Source organism: Phalacrocorax aristotelis, chromosome 1 (assembly GCF_949628215.1).
Source record: "Phalacrocorax aristotelis chromosome 1, bGulAri2.1, whole genome shotgun sequence".
Taxonomy (NCBI): Eukaryota; Metazoa; Chordata; class Aves; order Suliformes; family Phalacrocoracidae; genus Phalacrocorax; species Phalacrocorax aristotelis.
The window spans coordinates 14,862,085-14,876,850 of NC_134276.1; the positions used below are offsets into that span (position 1 = coordinate 14,862,085).

Consider the following 14,766-nt stretch of genomic DNA (forward strand, 5'->3'; position numbering starts at 1 on the left):
TTCTGAGGTACTACTTTTATATGGGGAGAGGAAGGTGCTTTTTTTCTCCCTCCCCCCCACCTTTTTCCTTCCTTGTTCATATAGCCAGAACTTCCATGCCCAATTGCTGACATGTGAATCTTTAAGGGAATAGTTTGCTCTGTTTTGTCCTCATTCCCAGGAAGAATTACAATCAGAGCAGGCCTTACTCAATAAACAGAATAGTAAATGCTGGTCTTCCACATGATTCACCAGGACAGAATGCAATCCAAGGATGGTATTGCTAGATCATTTCAGTTCCATTGTTGAGAAGGCTTTAGGGTCAGTATAGTGAGTCAGGGCATTACAGTATTCACTTAGGAACACTAAGTCCACGCTAATAGACCAGTTTTGCTAACACACTGACAGTTTCTCTTTAAAGCAGTACAAAATGCAAGTGTCTGTAAAGCAACACACTGGGGCTAAACTCCCCCCCAAAAAAACAGAAGTATGGAGCAGCTTTATGCTTTCCATATGATTCACTTTCTTCAGCTTCTGTGAGGAGCATTTTAATTTAAAAACTCATTTTGAAAGTTTGATCATAAGTAGTACAGTGCAGAACATAGTCTCTAGTACTCCCTTAATCCACAAATAGCGAACAGATTATGTACAGAAATCTAGTGACTTTGACAAAAAGAGGAATGGCTTATCTTTTTTTTTAACAATTGTTTCCTAATGTAGAATTATTGTAAGTAAATTGTATTGTAAGAAAATAATTGTGGACCACAAGTAAAATGTGGTCCACAATAGCCTGGCTAGCCGCTCTATTTTCATGTCTCAATTTGTATTCTGCCTGTGGTCACTGCAGCAGTGACAACCACCTACACGGCCTTCACATTTCCTGGCCTTTTAGCAACAGCATTATAAAAGGGGGGGGGAGGGTCGGGGAGGGGGCTGCTGGTTTTTTGTTGTTGTGGCCTAATCAACCCAAGTGACAGAATATTTACTAAATATGGACAAGTTTGCAGAGACCCATTTTCACTCTGGCCCTGTTTGTACTTCATACTAAGTAATGAAAGGCAAAAGCAACTTGTCCACTTTCACATTGTCATCCCTGAAAGGCAGTATTAACTGTTATGTCACATGAGATTTATGCAAGGTTTGCTGTACTCATTTGCATCTTCCAAAGCACATATTATTCTTGACTTCAGTACAAATTTGTCAGCTGTCCACCCAACCTTACTAAATATATGTCATCTACACTCTGATAAAGTAGAAATAGTTTGAAAACTTTGTCAGAATGGTAGAAATATGTAGTGTGTGGTTCATACTTATTGTTTAGAATCAGTAACCTGAAGGTTATAAAATCCATTTTAGCCCTAGGCAGTATTTCCTTTGTCACTCACTCCTAGTAGGGAAGGGAAAGAGAAAGAATTACTGGCTGGAAGAAAAGATTATTTTTTTTTTTTCCAGAAAACCAAAGCTAATACTTAAGTATGGATCTCAAAGCTTACGTCTTTTTTCACTGGAATTCCCCCAAGGGATAGGAGCTTGACTAACCTACTCAAAAGATCAACTTGCAACCAAAAAAAAAAAAAGTATAAAAAATAGAAAATCTTGAATACCATTTTCAGAGAGGGTTACTTGACATAGTAACTTGTTTATGTCATAATCTGTCTTTTTAAAGAGAAATATTCAAGAGTTTTTGTTGTTTCTTGGAGGTACTTTATCTGTTTTTACAGTGGACCAGAAAATTTTGTCTACAAGGTACCAGAATGTGATGGGTTTTACTTTTTTTAATTCAATGAAGTATACCTTGAAGTAATTTAGGAAGAATAGATGGATGTTTCTACCAAAGGCTGATAAAGCAAGACAGGAAAAAAGAGGAACTGGTGTTTCACCAGCCTGAATACTGATTTACCAGACTTCACTTTTGGAATGAATGAATTTTCCCAAACACAAAATTAGCAGTTGGATAGCTTTATATATGAGTCAATTTTGCCTACAAAGTTACTCGCATGCTAATTCAAACCCCTCTAAAATCCTGAAGACTATAAGCAGGACTTTATAGCACAGCACTACCACTGCTTTTCAAGTCCTTAAGGTATAGATCGCGCTCCAGATATCTTGTGAGGGCCTCAAGAGAGCCATACCCTTTACAGTCTCTGTATCATAAAAAGTTTGTTACAAGACTACTTGCTTTCTATTACCTAAAATCAGAAACCTGGATAATGGTTGAATTATCATAAGAGAACATGGCTAGATATTTTACGATAGCCCTCAAGGTTGAAGTACAATCCCTGTCTTCGTCCCATGTGCATGCAGGACAATGTGGGAGAAGAGAGTACCTGAGAAAAGTGGAGGAGGATGCAAGCTACTCCAGAGAAGACCCCAGAACCTAGGAGTACTGAGCAGTGTTTTCTTTCTTCTTTTCAGTCTGCAGTTGTTTCAGTGAGAGGGAAGGAAGTGATGTTGATTGACCTTTTTGCAGGAACCTCTCATCTTGTTCTGAAGGGCAGTCACACCAATATCTTAAGATGATATAAAAAGCAGCAGCACATGATACAAAAAGCACCTCCTCTTCTGCCCTAAGTGCTTGGTTCTACGGTTGCAGTTGTGCCTGCACTAACATTTGCATGACTGCGGTGTGTCAGTTCAAGGAGCTGATAGGTTTTCTGGTAATGATAATTAAAACAGTTTTTATGAAATCTGAATCATGGTTTTAGAGCTACCAGCAATTCTTTCAGCTCACTGCTTTTTCTCCCCTAGCACTTTTTGTACTCTGATATCTCTTCATTTTCAATTAGGTCAGTACTGTTGTCATTAGTAAAGACTCATTCAGAGAGCACAGGAAAGTTTTTGTGTTTGTCCACTTTGATTCATCCTACCTAATTTAGGCTCTTACTTGAAATGTCTAATTTGTAGCTTTAATTCTCTGTGGTCAACAGCAAGAGTACACAGACAATAACTCTGACTCTACTGAATTTAGAAAGGAGGCCTGCAACTAGATCACATTAATTTATACCAAAGTGCTTTAATGCATACCCTAGAAACCAATTTGGGAAAAAAAGTAATATTATTTAAGATACCTTTTAACATGAAAATTCAATGAAGTAGTCTATAAATATTAGAGACAGAAAAATTTTAGATGGCAACAATTTTAATGTGATGGTTTACTTTTAACAATTGCTTAAACCATGATCAGGACAAAGCAGCTTGTATGTTCCTGCATCTCCTCTACCAGTTGTTTAAATATCATTATTGCTTTCTCTCCAGCAAAAAGAGATGGGTTTCTGGGAATCGAATGAAAAAGCAACAGAAAGCCCAGCAAAAATTTAAAACCTCACAAACAATAATGCATTAAACAGACCAAATGCTTTTCCCTTGTTTTTTCTTTCCTTCTTAAAATATAGGCTACCCTTTTGTGATTTATGCTCCATGCTATATCAATATTCAAAGTTATCATTAATGGAAACCTACTCTAAGTGTGGTAAATCCCTTCTGAGCACTATAAATTAAGGTTATAGAAAATAGCAAGATTTTTTAAAAATAACAAACACATAGAAGTGCAAATGAAAAACTCCTCTGTTTTAAGAAATATGTCCAGCACTTTTAAAGATCAGCTGTATCTTCATTTCAGTTCAAGTTGATCTAAGTTTCCCCACCATCAGCCTCAGTCAACAGTTCCTGGAGTTCTTTTTTTTTTTTTTATAACCACTTTTTCCTTTAGTTCATTTGGCGATCAACAAATGGATGTGTGCATTAAGAAAGAAAGAGAAAAGCATATTTTGAGATCAAAGTCCAAACTCACCTGGCAAAACATTAAGGGGAATTTTAAAAGCAGGGACCAAACACTTAAGGGCTTTGAAGTACAGTGGAAACTGAAATAGAAGCACTGCCAAATTGCATTTCATGCTTTTGCTACTTAATACAGTATATTAACTCCCACAAGAATACCTCTTTGCCAGAGGAGAACACCTTTGTCATGTGGTGCAGAAGAGCTGGTAGAGAATTTGCCATAGTTATCTTTGCAGACTTAATATATGCAAAATATAGTTAGTATCCAAACTGATAATGCCATATAAGCAGTAGTGGAGAGCATTTCCAAAATGCATGAAAATATAAAAGGGCTGAGTTTTGCTCCTAGCTTCCTTCCATACTCATCAGGTTTTAATACCTATGTAGTCCTAGCACCAATATTTGGAAAATCAGGTTTTCGCAACTTCTTTATACTAAAAAAATCTTCAGTGCAAAAGCTGGGGATTCTCTACTGTCTTGCACATTGCAGTCACATGAGATGTGGTGAGCCCAGTGAATAAACTGCCACAATGTGACCTACTGAGCTGCTTATAATTTTGCTCCTGCCTCTCTAGAACCAGGATTTCACTACTTCAGTTGCATTTCCACCCCTGCTACTGTCCACTTGCATAACCTTGGGAAAGTCACTTTTCCTTTATGACTGTTTCCCTGTTGGATCCTTATCAGACTTCACTAACTGGATGATAGGATCTCCAGGACATGTGCTGCCTCTTGCTACCTGTTCGTACCGTGCTTAATACTATGTGGCTCTCATCACTGTAGCGTCAGGTTTGTAAAGATGCATTGCAAGTAAAATGAAAGGAACAGGACTGCCCAAGAGATAATAAGCATTGAAGGTTCAATCCTAGTGTGTGAATAAATGGTTGTTAATTTTTTTTCCTTTCCAAGAAAGATGTGACTAGGTATTACTTCAGATACCAACAGGGCTGGTCAAGCATTCAGCTAGTAAAATGCCTCAGTGAATCACGCTTACTTCAACAACAGGTGGTGACTACAGCTAGATTTTCTATCTGAGCTGTAGTTAACCTAAGAATTAGAACATTTTAACATGAGATAGTGCAGGCACACAAAGAAGATGTTTACATGAATTTTACAACTGAAAGAGTAGATTTTGAGTTGGCACAAACTGATATACCTTCAATCAAAGTTAAAAGAGCCACTTTACTCAAGTGAAGATATAACCTCAAATGTTTATTTTTGCAGGCAGGTCTTTCTGGAATTTTTTTTTTTTAATGGCTGTCCTAGTGCAATTATAAAAGGTCAGCATTGTACTCATTGGTCTTATTTTCCTATCAACCCCTCAGATTTTTGGTTCACCATTTTCTGAGATACATGCACAAGAATGTTGTATTGTCCATGACCTTTTTCTCAGGGAAAAAGTTATCCAGATATAATATGAATAACTTATTATTAAATAACCAACTTCACAGAAAGGGTCAAAACGTGGAATAAATGTAAGTTGGTCTCAGCATGAATAAGGGTAAGCTGAATATAGGTCTTTGAATGGCACATAAGTGACATCTGTTAGGGAAAATAGGGCCCTGTGAGAATTACCTTACTTGTGTAGGTCTCCTAGATACATTAAAGAGCCACTACTGCTCTTTTCCAGTTATGTCCCGAACATACTTGGTCCCTGAGGAAAGAGACTAGTCAAATTTCTAGCTCAACTCTATAAACTCTTTGAGATTATGGTAAACTCAGTGCAGATACCAGAAATATGGACTAAGAAGCACCAACGATCACTTAGGGATTTTATGTCCAAAAAGGAAGGGCATAAACAGATATAAAAATTTTATTTACCAGAAACCTGTTTACACCCAAGAACTAACCGAATCAATTTTCTTCTTTTTCTTCAGATAAGATTTTTCAGATGAATGAAAGATTTCCTTCAGTGTTCTGTCATTTCCTATTCATTACACTGACAAGAAATCTTGTGGCTCTGAGTTGCACAGGGCCAGGAAGTGAACATTGCTCACAACACTTCTTAACTGATGTGGTCAGAGCTTTCCAGGGTGAAGGTAGATGTCCTGGTGACCTACCAGAGGATGAGCTCTCCTTGAATTCTCTGAAATGCATTTGACTTACTGCCAATGTTCATCGTCTGCTCTTCCATCTTGTAATTACATCTTGTCATGCCAGTACACAGCAATTCAACGTCCTTCAGGTAATACTGTGATATCCTGAGATGTGAGCATTGCTTGGCTTTGATGTTAGGCTGCAAACCCCACATGTTTAAAAGGGTTTGATGATCAGACAAAAGGCAGAAATGGCAAAAAGGCCCTCCACAGGATAACAAGTATGAGCATCTGGAAGCATGAGCTTCCCAGATGCCTATATTAATCCTTCATTTGGTTTCTTGATGGCAGGTTGGTTACTGGAAGGACATGGAGCAGGAAGAAGCAGCAGAAAAGGTCAAAACTGAGGGAAATGAGTCATCCATCCTTCTGACAGGATTAGAAGGAAACACATTATATCACCTAACGGTGAGGGCATACAACGCTGCAGGGTATGGACCACCTAGCACTGCTGTACATGCAGCAACCAAGAAGTCCCGTAAGTGATCTCAGTACCTTTGCTCAAAGGGAGAAGTCAGGGAGCAACCTCTGCCCTCTTGAGTTTTCCTTTAATAAGAGTGTATAATAATAAGGAGTCACATATAGTTTTGATTCATGGCTTTGCTTTGATATTTAGACATGAATTCATATGACTTTGCATTCATAACAAAGGTTACCTTCTTAGAAAACAAGGCATTTTGACAAAGAAGGGACAGAAAAGAATTCAAGTTCCTAATCCCTGTGGAGTTTATAGGGTGGGTTGAGTAAATACACCACAATCTATTAAATGACAATTCTGGTACAAAAAAAAAGTCTTTTAAAATTCCAGCTAGAGTTGGGAGCCTGCTAACACAACCAGTTGTAAATGTAATAAAAGTTTGAAATATTTTTCTTTTTATTTCAAAGAAACTACCAATAAACTATATTTATGTATATGTTGTTATTTTTTCTCCTCAGCTCCCAGCCAAGCACCAAGCAATATTATGTGGATACAGGATGGCTCTCATGTGTCTCTTGGGTGGGAGCCAGTGAGACCTCTAGCTAATGAATCTGATGTAATGGGATACAAGGTCAGTGCTTCCCCTTCCTTGCTCACCTTTCTCTCTTCTAAATGACTACTCCTCTTCTCTGTTGGCTTTTTTCCCTTATTTTCTGTGTAAGTATGCTATACAGACTGTCTGCAATCAGTATTCACCATGAAAAGGAATAAATAAAATTGAAAAGAGAGGAATGTCCCAACATTTTCTGTGTTGTGATTTTCAACTACTGATTATAAACCGAGTAAGCTCTATCCAGGGGGATCAGTTCATCATATCTGACTCAGAAGTGGCTATTGATAAGAGCAGCCTGCAATGAAATTCCTACTAACACTTCTACTTACTGTGTTTGCAGTAGAATTTAGAGAAATGCTGAAGAATGAGGCATCTTAAAATTACATTAAAAGTAATAATTTTATGGAGCAGAAACACAAATACTACAGTTTGTTTTGTGATCATGTTAGTGATGTTCAACAATCAGTGACAGTAACATCTGGCATTTAAAGTTCTGAAGCTTTAAAAAGTAAAAACCAAATTAAGTCTTAAATAACAAGCCATAAGAAGCAGTGGAATTCACTGCAATCTTTTAAACCAAAACAGAATTATTTCAACGTTTTTACAGAGGTGTGGTTGGTTTGATTTTTTTTTTTGAAGCATATATATTACAATTTCTGTAGACTGCAATCTGATACTCCCTCTGATACATTAGGAAATATCTCTAAGAAAATGTAAAATGTCAAATAAACAGAAACTGCTCTAACCTTTATCAGAATAGCTAAGATTCCAAAAAAGTTCAGTTGACTGCTTTGCTTTTTTACACCTCTCAGACCTTTTCAATTTTGTCTGGGAACAGAAACTTATGCAGAAGTACCAAAAAGACAGCTATGTACTCACTTGCTTTCCTCCCACACACCATAAGCTTGTACTGAGTTTCTCAGGAGATGCAGGGACAGATCTGAGCTATTATCAGTTGACTTAGCCAGCTAAGGTAAACACACTAAGGATGTTATTTAGGGCATTTTGTCTACATTTAAGGTTGAGTTCTTCAGCCAAAAATGTGAATATCTACATTAATTTGGGGATAATAATTTGAATCAAATGGAACCCAAAATGCATTTAGAAGAAAGTTTGGAGAAAAAAAAAAAGTGTAACATGTAATGTTGGAGTGGGCAAATGCTATATCTTCTCTTTGGATCGTAATCAATGTCCTTTCACATTCATTAATTGCTAATATACTTTGCTATTAATGTTTTGAAACCATTGGTGGGAGGGGAGAGTAAAAACAGATGACTGTTGAAATGTAATGTCAGGAAATCCTTAATGAAAGCATGAAACTGTTAACATTTCAGTGACTGCGTTATCTACACAAAATGCCTGGTATATAACTTGAATGACCACTATGACCACTATCTAATTTATTGACCATAGGTATTATTTAGGCAAGAAGGCCAAAGCAACAGTCATGTTATAGAAACACAGAAAACCTCTGCCGTGGTACTTCTTCCTGATGTTGGTGTCTACATCATTGAGGTCTGTGCAGTCAGTGAAGGAGGGGATGGGACTGCAAGTCCCCAGATCAGAGTTCCATCTTTTTCAGGTAATGTTACACTTACATTTGGTGGTGACTATAGTAGTGCTCATTAACTCTATTATTCTTCACCTGAAAAAAATATTCTCACAATTCTCTAGCTATTAGACAAAATCATTATTCAGAGTCTTCGGTTTTACACTGGAACAAAGGTATCTAGTGCCATTTGAGATGCTCAAGAGTACCTGAGGCATCTATGTGGGGCTGATGAAGAAAAGAGAGGATTTATAGCAAACCTTTCCCTTTCTAGGATAAAATCTGGAAACCTAGTTGAGCTCTTGTTGCGTTAATAGTAGGAGTCTGAGGAGTGGCTAGGGGGAGACCCTACCATTGAGTCGTGAGGTTCAGACAGGACCCCCTTGCTTTCTAAACTCCTTCTCAGAGAGAAGTCTAGGTGTAGCTAAGTCCAGTCAGTCTCAGATTTGGTCAAGGGTTTATTTTCTAAGGATTGTAGATGTAACCACCCATCGGAGTTTTTGTTGTTAGTAAATAATTTGGCAGCTGCCCAGGCCAGTCACATTCAATGAGAACGATCACGGCTAGATTAATGTATAGTACGATTTATTAAAGCAACAGATACACAGGTTCTTTGGATTACTGGTGATAGAATTGCTGGTTGCAAGACACACATAGATACTAGGAAAATTAGTAACACTGCTAGGCTACGTGTGCATTAAGCAGATATGAAGCAACTCTAATGCATTGGAGATTTAAAGTGAAGCTACAGAAAAGTTTCTAAGTTTTCTTGGGGAAACACTTGGTATAACCAACTGCTCAAATCTTACCCAAAGGCGTCCCAATGGGGGTGAAGAGAGGCTTAGCCCGTCGACTGGTCCCAGAAGTCAGAGTGGTACGCGATGGTATCTTCCCTAACACCCCTTTTCTCTTAACCTATTTTATACTATTTTTTACCTTTCAGGCGGAGCTTGAGTGACTCCAGTCTTACATACCTTTATTATGGTTGGTGTAAAATTTCCTTGCTTTGCCCAGTGAGAGGTGGTTGCACCTTAGAGGCTTTTTTTGAGATGGAGGTCTGTTTCGGTATTATAATGATAAAAAGGACAGCATTTTGTCAAAAGCATGACAGACTGTTGGCTCAGGGTAACAAATGTGCAGTGTACCAGCTCCATGGTCACAGAGCCTGGCCACAGCATCTCCACACTGTTCCACCCTCCTGACAAATCCTCTTGGAGTCAGTACACTAAGTCCTCCTGGCACTGCTGACATCTAAGGATATGAGCCTAGGGAACTTCCATGGAATGCATTTCTCACCTGTCAGCTGCACCTTACCCTGCAAGCTTCTTCTATGCTCTACCTTTTCTAAAAACATAAGTAATTTCTAAGTCACCCCCAGTGATTATTTCACAGCTCTAGAGGCCTACGTGTGCACTAGGTGTCTCAAATAGCATTATAGTCAGCTGGGATGTAATCCATACAGTCCAACAGTGGAGCCTAGATAGCAATTCAGCTGATCTTCTGAATTTAAATATTCAGACACAGGCACATAAGGACATGTAAGATGTATCCCTAAGGTACCCCAAACATTTGCAGAGAGCTGGTAGATACGATGCCAGACTTAGAGGATGCACACATCATTCTTGACCACCAGCCAGAGGTGTACTGTCTAACACAGCTAAAATGGTAGCTGAACCCCATGTATGTGCCTGCTTTAGAATAAGCTGAATTTCTCTGTAGGTTCCATTGACTCCCTTGAGTAGATATTACTTCACTAGATGATTAAATAATTACAGTATTAATGTATTTTAATGAAGTAAATTATGACATCTAGCTTCTATTTCCTCAGTTACTGCAATATGCTGAAAGAATTTAAAGTATCAATATTACACAGGTAAGAAAGGGATGGAAGAATTAGTGGCAAAACAACCAGAAAATAACATTATATTTTGCCTAAACACAGTGAGGCATCTTGATTCTAACTTTCTGCTAACGCTTTAAAATTCTACTAAACATTGCCTTTCAGTCCTTAAGGAGCACCATCCAAAAGGTGTGAGCCTGAAACTTCAGTCTGGACCTAAAATTTCAGCTCTAATCTAGTCACGAACTACTATCTACTAACCACATGCTATCATGAGAATGTAGCAAGACAACCCCTACTCCATGTAATAGACGTTTCATGTATCTTTTGAGCCAGAACTCCAGGCCACAAACTCTTTCACTCCCTCTAACCTGATATTTTTCATTTGACTGTACACAGCAGATCAGTTACACATAGGACAACTGTGGTCCAAACAAACCCAATCTGGTTCCCATCCCATCCTGTGATCTGTTGCCACTGCCAACCCATAGCATATTTCCCCTTAGCATGGCCTTTTAAGGGACTGCTGTGATCTAAAAACATCACTTGGCTACTGGGCAAAAGACTGCTTTTTTCTCTGGACAAACATCAAGATCAAGGGCTAGCTTTCATTCCCTGTTTCAGGATATTTGTGATTGTGACTTGGTGCATCTTCTATAGCCTAATTATTTTTGAGGATTAAGGCATAAAATCACATACCTTTTCAGAATTTCTTATTAATTTGCAGACTGAATATGAGGATTCAGCATGTGATTTTCTGTAGATATCATCATAAAATCCCCAAATTCCTCATGTCTGTGTAGGAACCCTATTTTGAGATTGAAGTTCTCACAAGGTAATCCATTGCCTAAAAGTTAGGCTTTTGCTGAGCATAATAGAATACAAGATTTGGGCAAAATCTAGTACCTGAATGTACTGAGAACTGTTTTCATTGCTTTTTCCTTAATTACTTTGTTTTTCATTTCAGGAGGAAAAGTAACAAGTGCTCAATCCACCTTACACGCATTGTCCACTTCCTCGTCCTCTGTAACATTGCTTTTGGCACTGATGGTTCCTTCAACCTCATGGTGAAGACTGCAGACTGTCTTGTTGTTGTAGTTTGTTTGTTTTAGCTTGATGACACCAAGGATGAAGTTTTATGTCTATGGAGAAACTGGAAACCCAAGCTAATGCTTAAAGACCCATAGAAGTGCCTGTGGTGCACTTAGAGGAGTGTTGGAGACATGGTCAATAATTCATCAGGTTTTTTTCTCTTCATTTTTTGTAAAAGTCCTCTGGGGAGGGGACACTTCTTTGCCCAAAAATATGCAGATTGTATGTAATAAACTTTTGTAAGGAAATGTAATTTCTGTCAAATGTACTTTACTTTTTTAATATGTTTGATTTTGGTGACCCCAGTCATGTATCATTAGGTGTTTAAAGAGTGGTGTCCAGTACAGTACATCTGTTTGGTTTGGAAAAAATGCTCTTTTAAATACAGAACAAAGTTTGATTCAGCTTTGTCAAATACTTTTCTTGCATCCACTATGGCTGGCTGTTCTGACTGACAAGAGAGAAAAACGTAGTTTAGGTACACATCCCACTGCAAAAGTATAGAGAATTTGTTCTGAAAATGTATAAATATGTATTTAACTAGCAAAAAGAATTGTCAGTACAATATTAGACAGTACACTCAGAAAGTGGCAAAAGGGAGCAGAAAAGAAGCCATTTATTTTATTGCAAGGTAAACAGAAAATGATTAAACACTAACTTAAAAGGAAACAAGTTTGTTTTTCATCAAATACCACATGATTTAATGTCATATGAATCAAGTATTTGTTTTCAATAGCAAATAAAAGATCAATTCCTCATGCATATGACAATGAAAATTCCACTGGGCATTTAAACATGATATACATTAGACTGCTAAGTGGACAAATAAAGCAATGCAAGGAGACAAACCTACTTTTTCCAACCACTTCTCAGCTGTAACTTCTTTTTTTCCTCTGGGTCCATTTTTTTAGTAATATACTGTGCTTTATATATTTGGTAATCAAGTTGAAGTATATATGAAAGCATATTATGGAGAGAATATTAACATTTTTTGGAATGTAGTCATTCACATATATACAGGCTCCAGTAGGGTATACTTTGGAGAATGCTGTGTCTGAAAAAAAATACTTGGATAAGTGCTACTGAGCATCATTCCAGTTATTTAGCTAATTGGCTCTATTTCTATAGCTCACTAGAGATTATTCTTGTAGAGACTGTGTGCTATCAGTTTTAATCCCCACTTTTTGCTGTACCAAACAATTTTTCACTCAGTAGACAATTGAGACAATTTTTCTACATTGGAAGGATTTCTGCATATTGGCACCTGAATCAAAATGATCCCCAGTGTATATTGCGTGTCTGTTTGTACAGTTATGGTGTGCATGGCATTATGAGGGAGGGTGTTTTCTACCTTGTGTCTAGGGATTGCACCTAGGATGAACATTCCCTTGCCTGGGAAAAATCAAGTTGAAATTGTTTGAGAGGCAGGTCCTAATAGCATAGTTCTTCTAGCTGTCCATCCCTGTTAAAGTTTTGATGCAAATCTATTTTGATTGATGGGTTCTGGGTCTAAAATGCTACTATTTTGCCAGCTCACTAGCAAAATAATACTTGGCATTTAGCTAGCACACTCTAACTGTGCCCTTTCTTAGCAGCTTTAAAATAGTAGCCAAGAAAGCATAACACAGATCAAGCACTTGGTAGGTAAAAAGCTGACTGATGACTAAATTTTTTTTTAATTTTGAATATTTTATCAGTAAAACTTTTCAGAGGTGGTTCAACTCAAATCTTTATTACCCATTAATTTTTTAAAATAATTTTCTAAGAAATAGGTTTTAAATCTACTTAGTCACCATGTTGCTAGGAAAACAAAGGCAGGATAGCTATCCGAGCATAGACTGTAGATACAGACAGAAGGAGGCCTTCTACACTCTGCTTCTGGAAAAGCCTTTGAGATCAAAAAGGAAGGTGGAATGTACCTTGCTGATAGAGCAAACTCATAGACAATAACTCCATGCTGTCATTTGTAAAACAGCAGCATTGCTACTGTGCAGAGAACTCACATTAGCAAACCATAGTTTTTCAAAAGGTTAAAAAAAGAATAAAGTGATCAACCAAAAAGCTATTTTATAAATTAGTTAAGCATAATTTCCTCTATTTTTTATACAGTTGCTTGCCAATGCAGTTTATTTCAGAGTATTCAAAAAGGCTACTGTCACTGCTGGTGGCATTTTTGTCAAACAACTTTCTGAATACAATAAATGGTTATGCTTTATAAGAAGAATGAAAGTCTGATGAGGAGATAGAGCTGCATCTAGTTATATCTCAATTTCTAGTGTCACGATACAGATAGAAATACTGAACATACCATCAGGTAATGTAGTTGTATTGCAGGGACAAAAAGGGGTATGTTTTATATTCAACATGGACAGAATATGTATTTTGCATCTTAAATATATTAATAAACATGTTTTAAATGTTTAAGTACCTATGTATTACCTATTTGTTACTTTGTAGAAGATGTTTCCTTATCATGACATATTATTTTTTGTTGCAATGGAGAACTCTTTCCTTTTTCATGTAAAAGATTGTAATAGTGCAGTCTGGCATCACTGAGGAGACTGTATTTTTGTATAATGCCACAAGACCTGTTTAGAAAAAAAGAATTAGAAAGAAACTTTGTTTTGCAGATGAAAAGAAAGATACTGTCGTGGCCCATATCAAAATGTTAGATATATTGTATACAATCTGTATATATGCTATATATAATGGTATATATGATGTGGAAGACACAGTAATATAATAGTTCCTGTGTACTGTTCTTTAACATTAGATCTTTTTAATAAATAATTCTCTTTTTATTGACTTTTATCTTATCTCCTGTCAGCTCCTGAATTGTATTCATAGAGGACAAGGTGACACAAACATTTGAATTCCAACAGCAACAATCTTCTAATCACATGACTTTCAAGAAGAAAATGATGAATCTGCAATAGTGAATGTGGAAAATGCACCCATTACAATCAAATATTTTTTTGCCGTGTTTCTAATTTCACATATCTGTTGGTTTCCCTGGGTAGATATTACTTTTGTAATTAAATAACTGAAATGTGCAAGAAGACTGGATCTCTCAACATTAAACTATACCTAACAAAAACTGCAAAATAAGTCTGCAAATAAGCTTCAGAGATAAAAGCTTTCTGCATTTTAAAAAAAGAATCATGAAAAAAAAGTGTTTTATAAGGACACCACCAAGGGAAATCCTCTATATGTGGAAGTATTCTATAGTTTTGGGGACTGCTCTGTCATGTACAACATTCTTTCAGGTGTCACCAATACTCCATGGCCATGCAGGCACAAAAGCATAGCGTGGCCATTTCATGTTCAGTTAAAAAGTTTAGTTGCTTTGCCTTATACTTGAAATACTTTGCGTGATAAGTCACAGCAAAAAGCTTGCAAAAC

General features: G+C 37.1%; 1 protein-coding gene across 2 annotated transcripts in view; it reads left to right on the forward strand.

Annotated features, from left to right (window-relative positions):
* Nucleotides 1-14,425, forward strand: part of CNTN5 (contactin 5) — a 673,925-nt gene extending 659,500 nt beyond the window's left edge. For both annotated transcript variants that reach the window (XM_075081792.1, XM_075081802.1), the window contains 4 exons: nt 6,144-6,330; nt 6,789-6,901; nt 8,297-8,465; nt 11,240-14,425. In XM_075081792.1, coding sequence (XP_074937893.1) covers nt 6,144-6,330; nt 6,789-6,901; nt 8,297-8,465; nt 11,240-11,343 — 573 coding nt within the window. In that variant the 3' untranslated portion in view covers nt 11,344-14,425. The remainder of the gene's footprint in view (nt 1-6,143; nt 6,331-6,788; nt 6,902-8,296; nt 8,466-11,239) is intronic.
* Nucleotides 14,426-14,766: the final 341 nt, after the last annotated feature.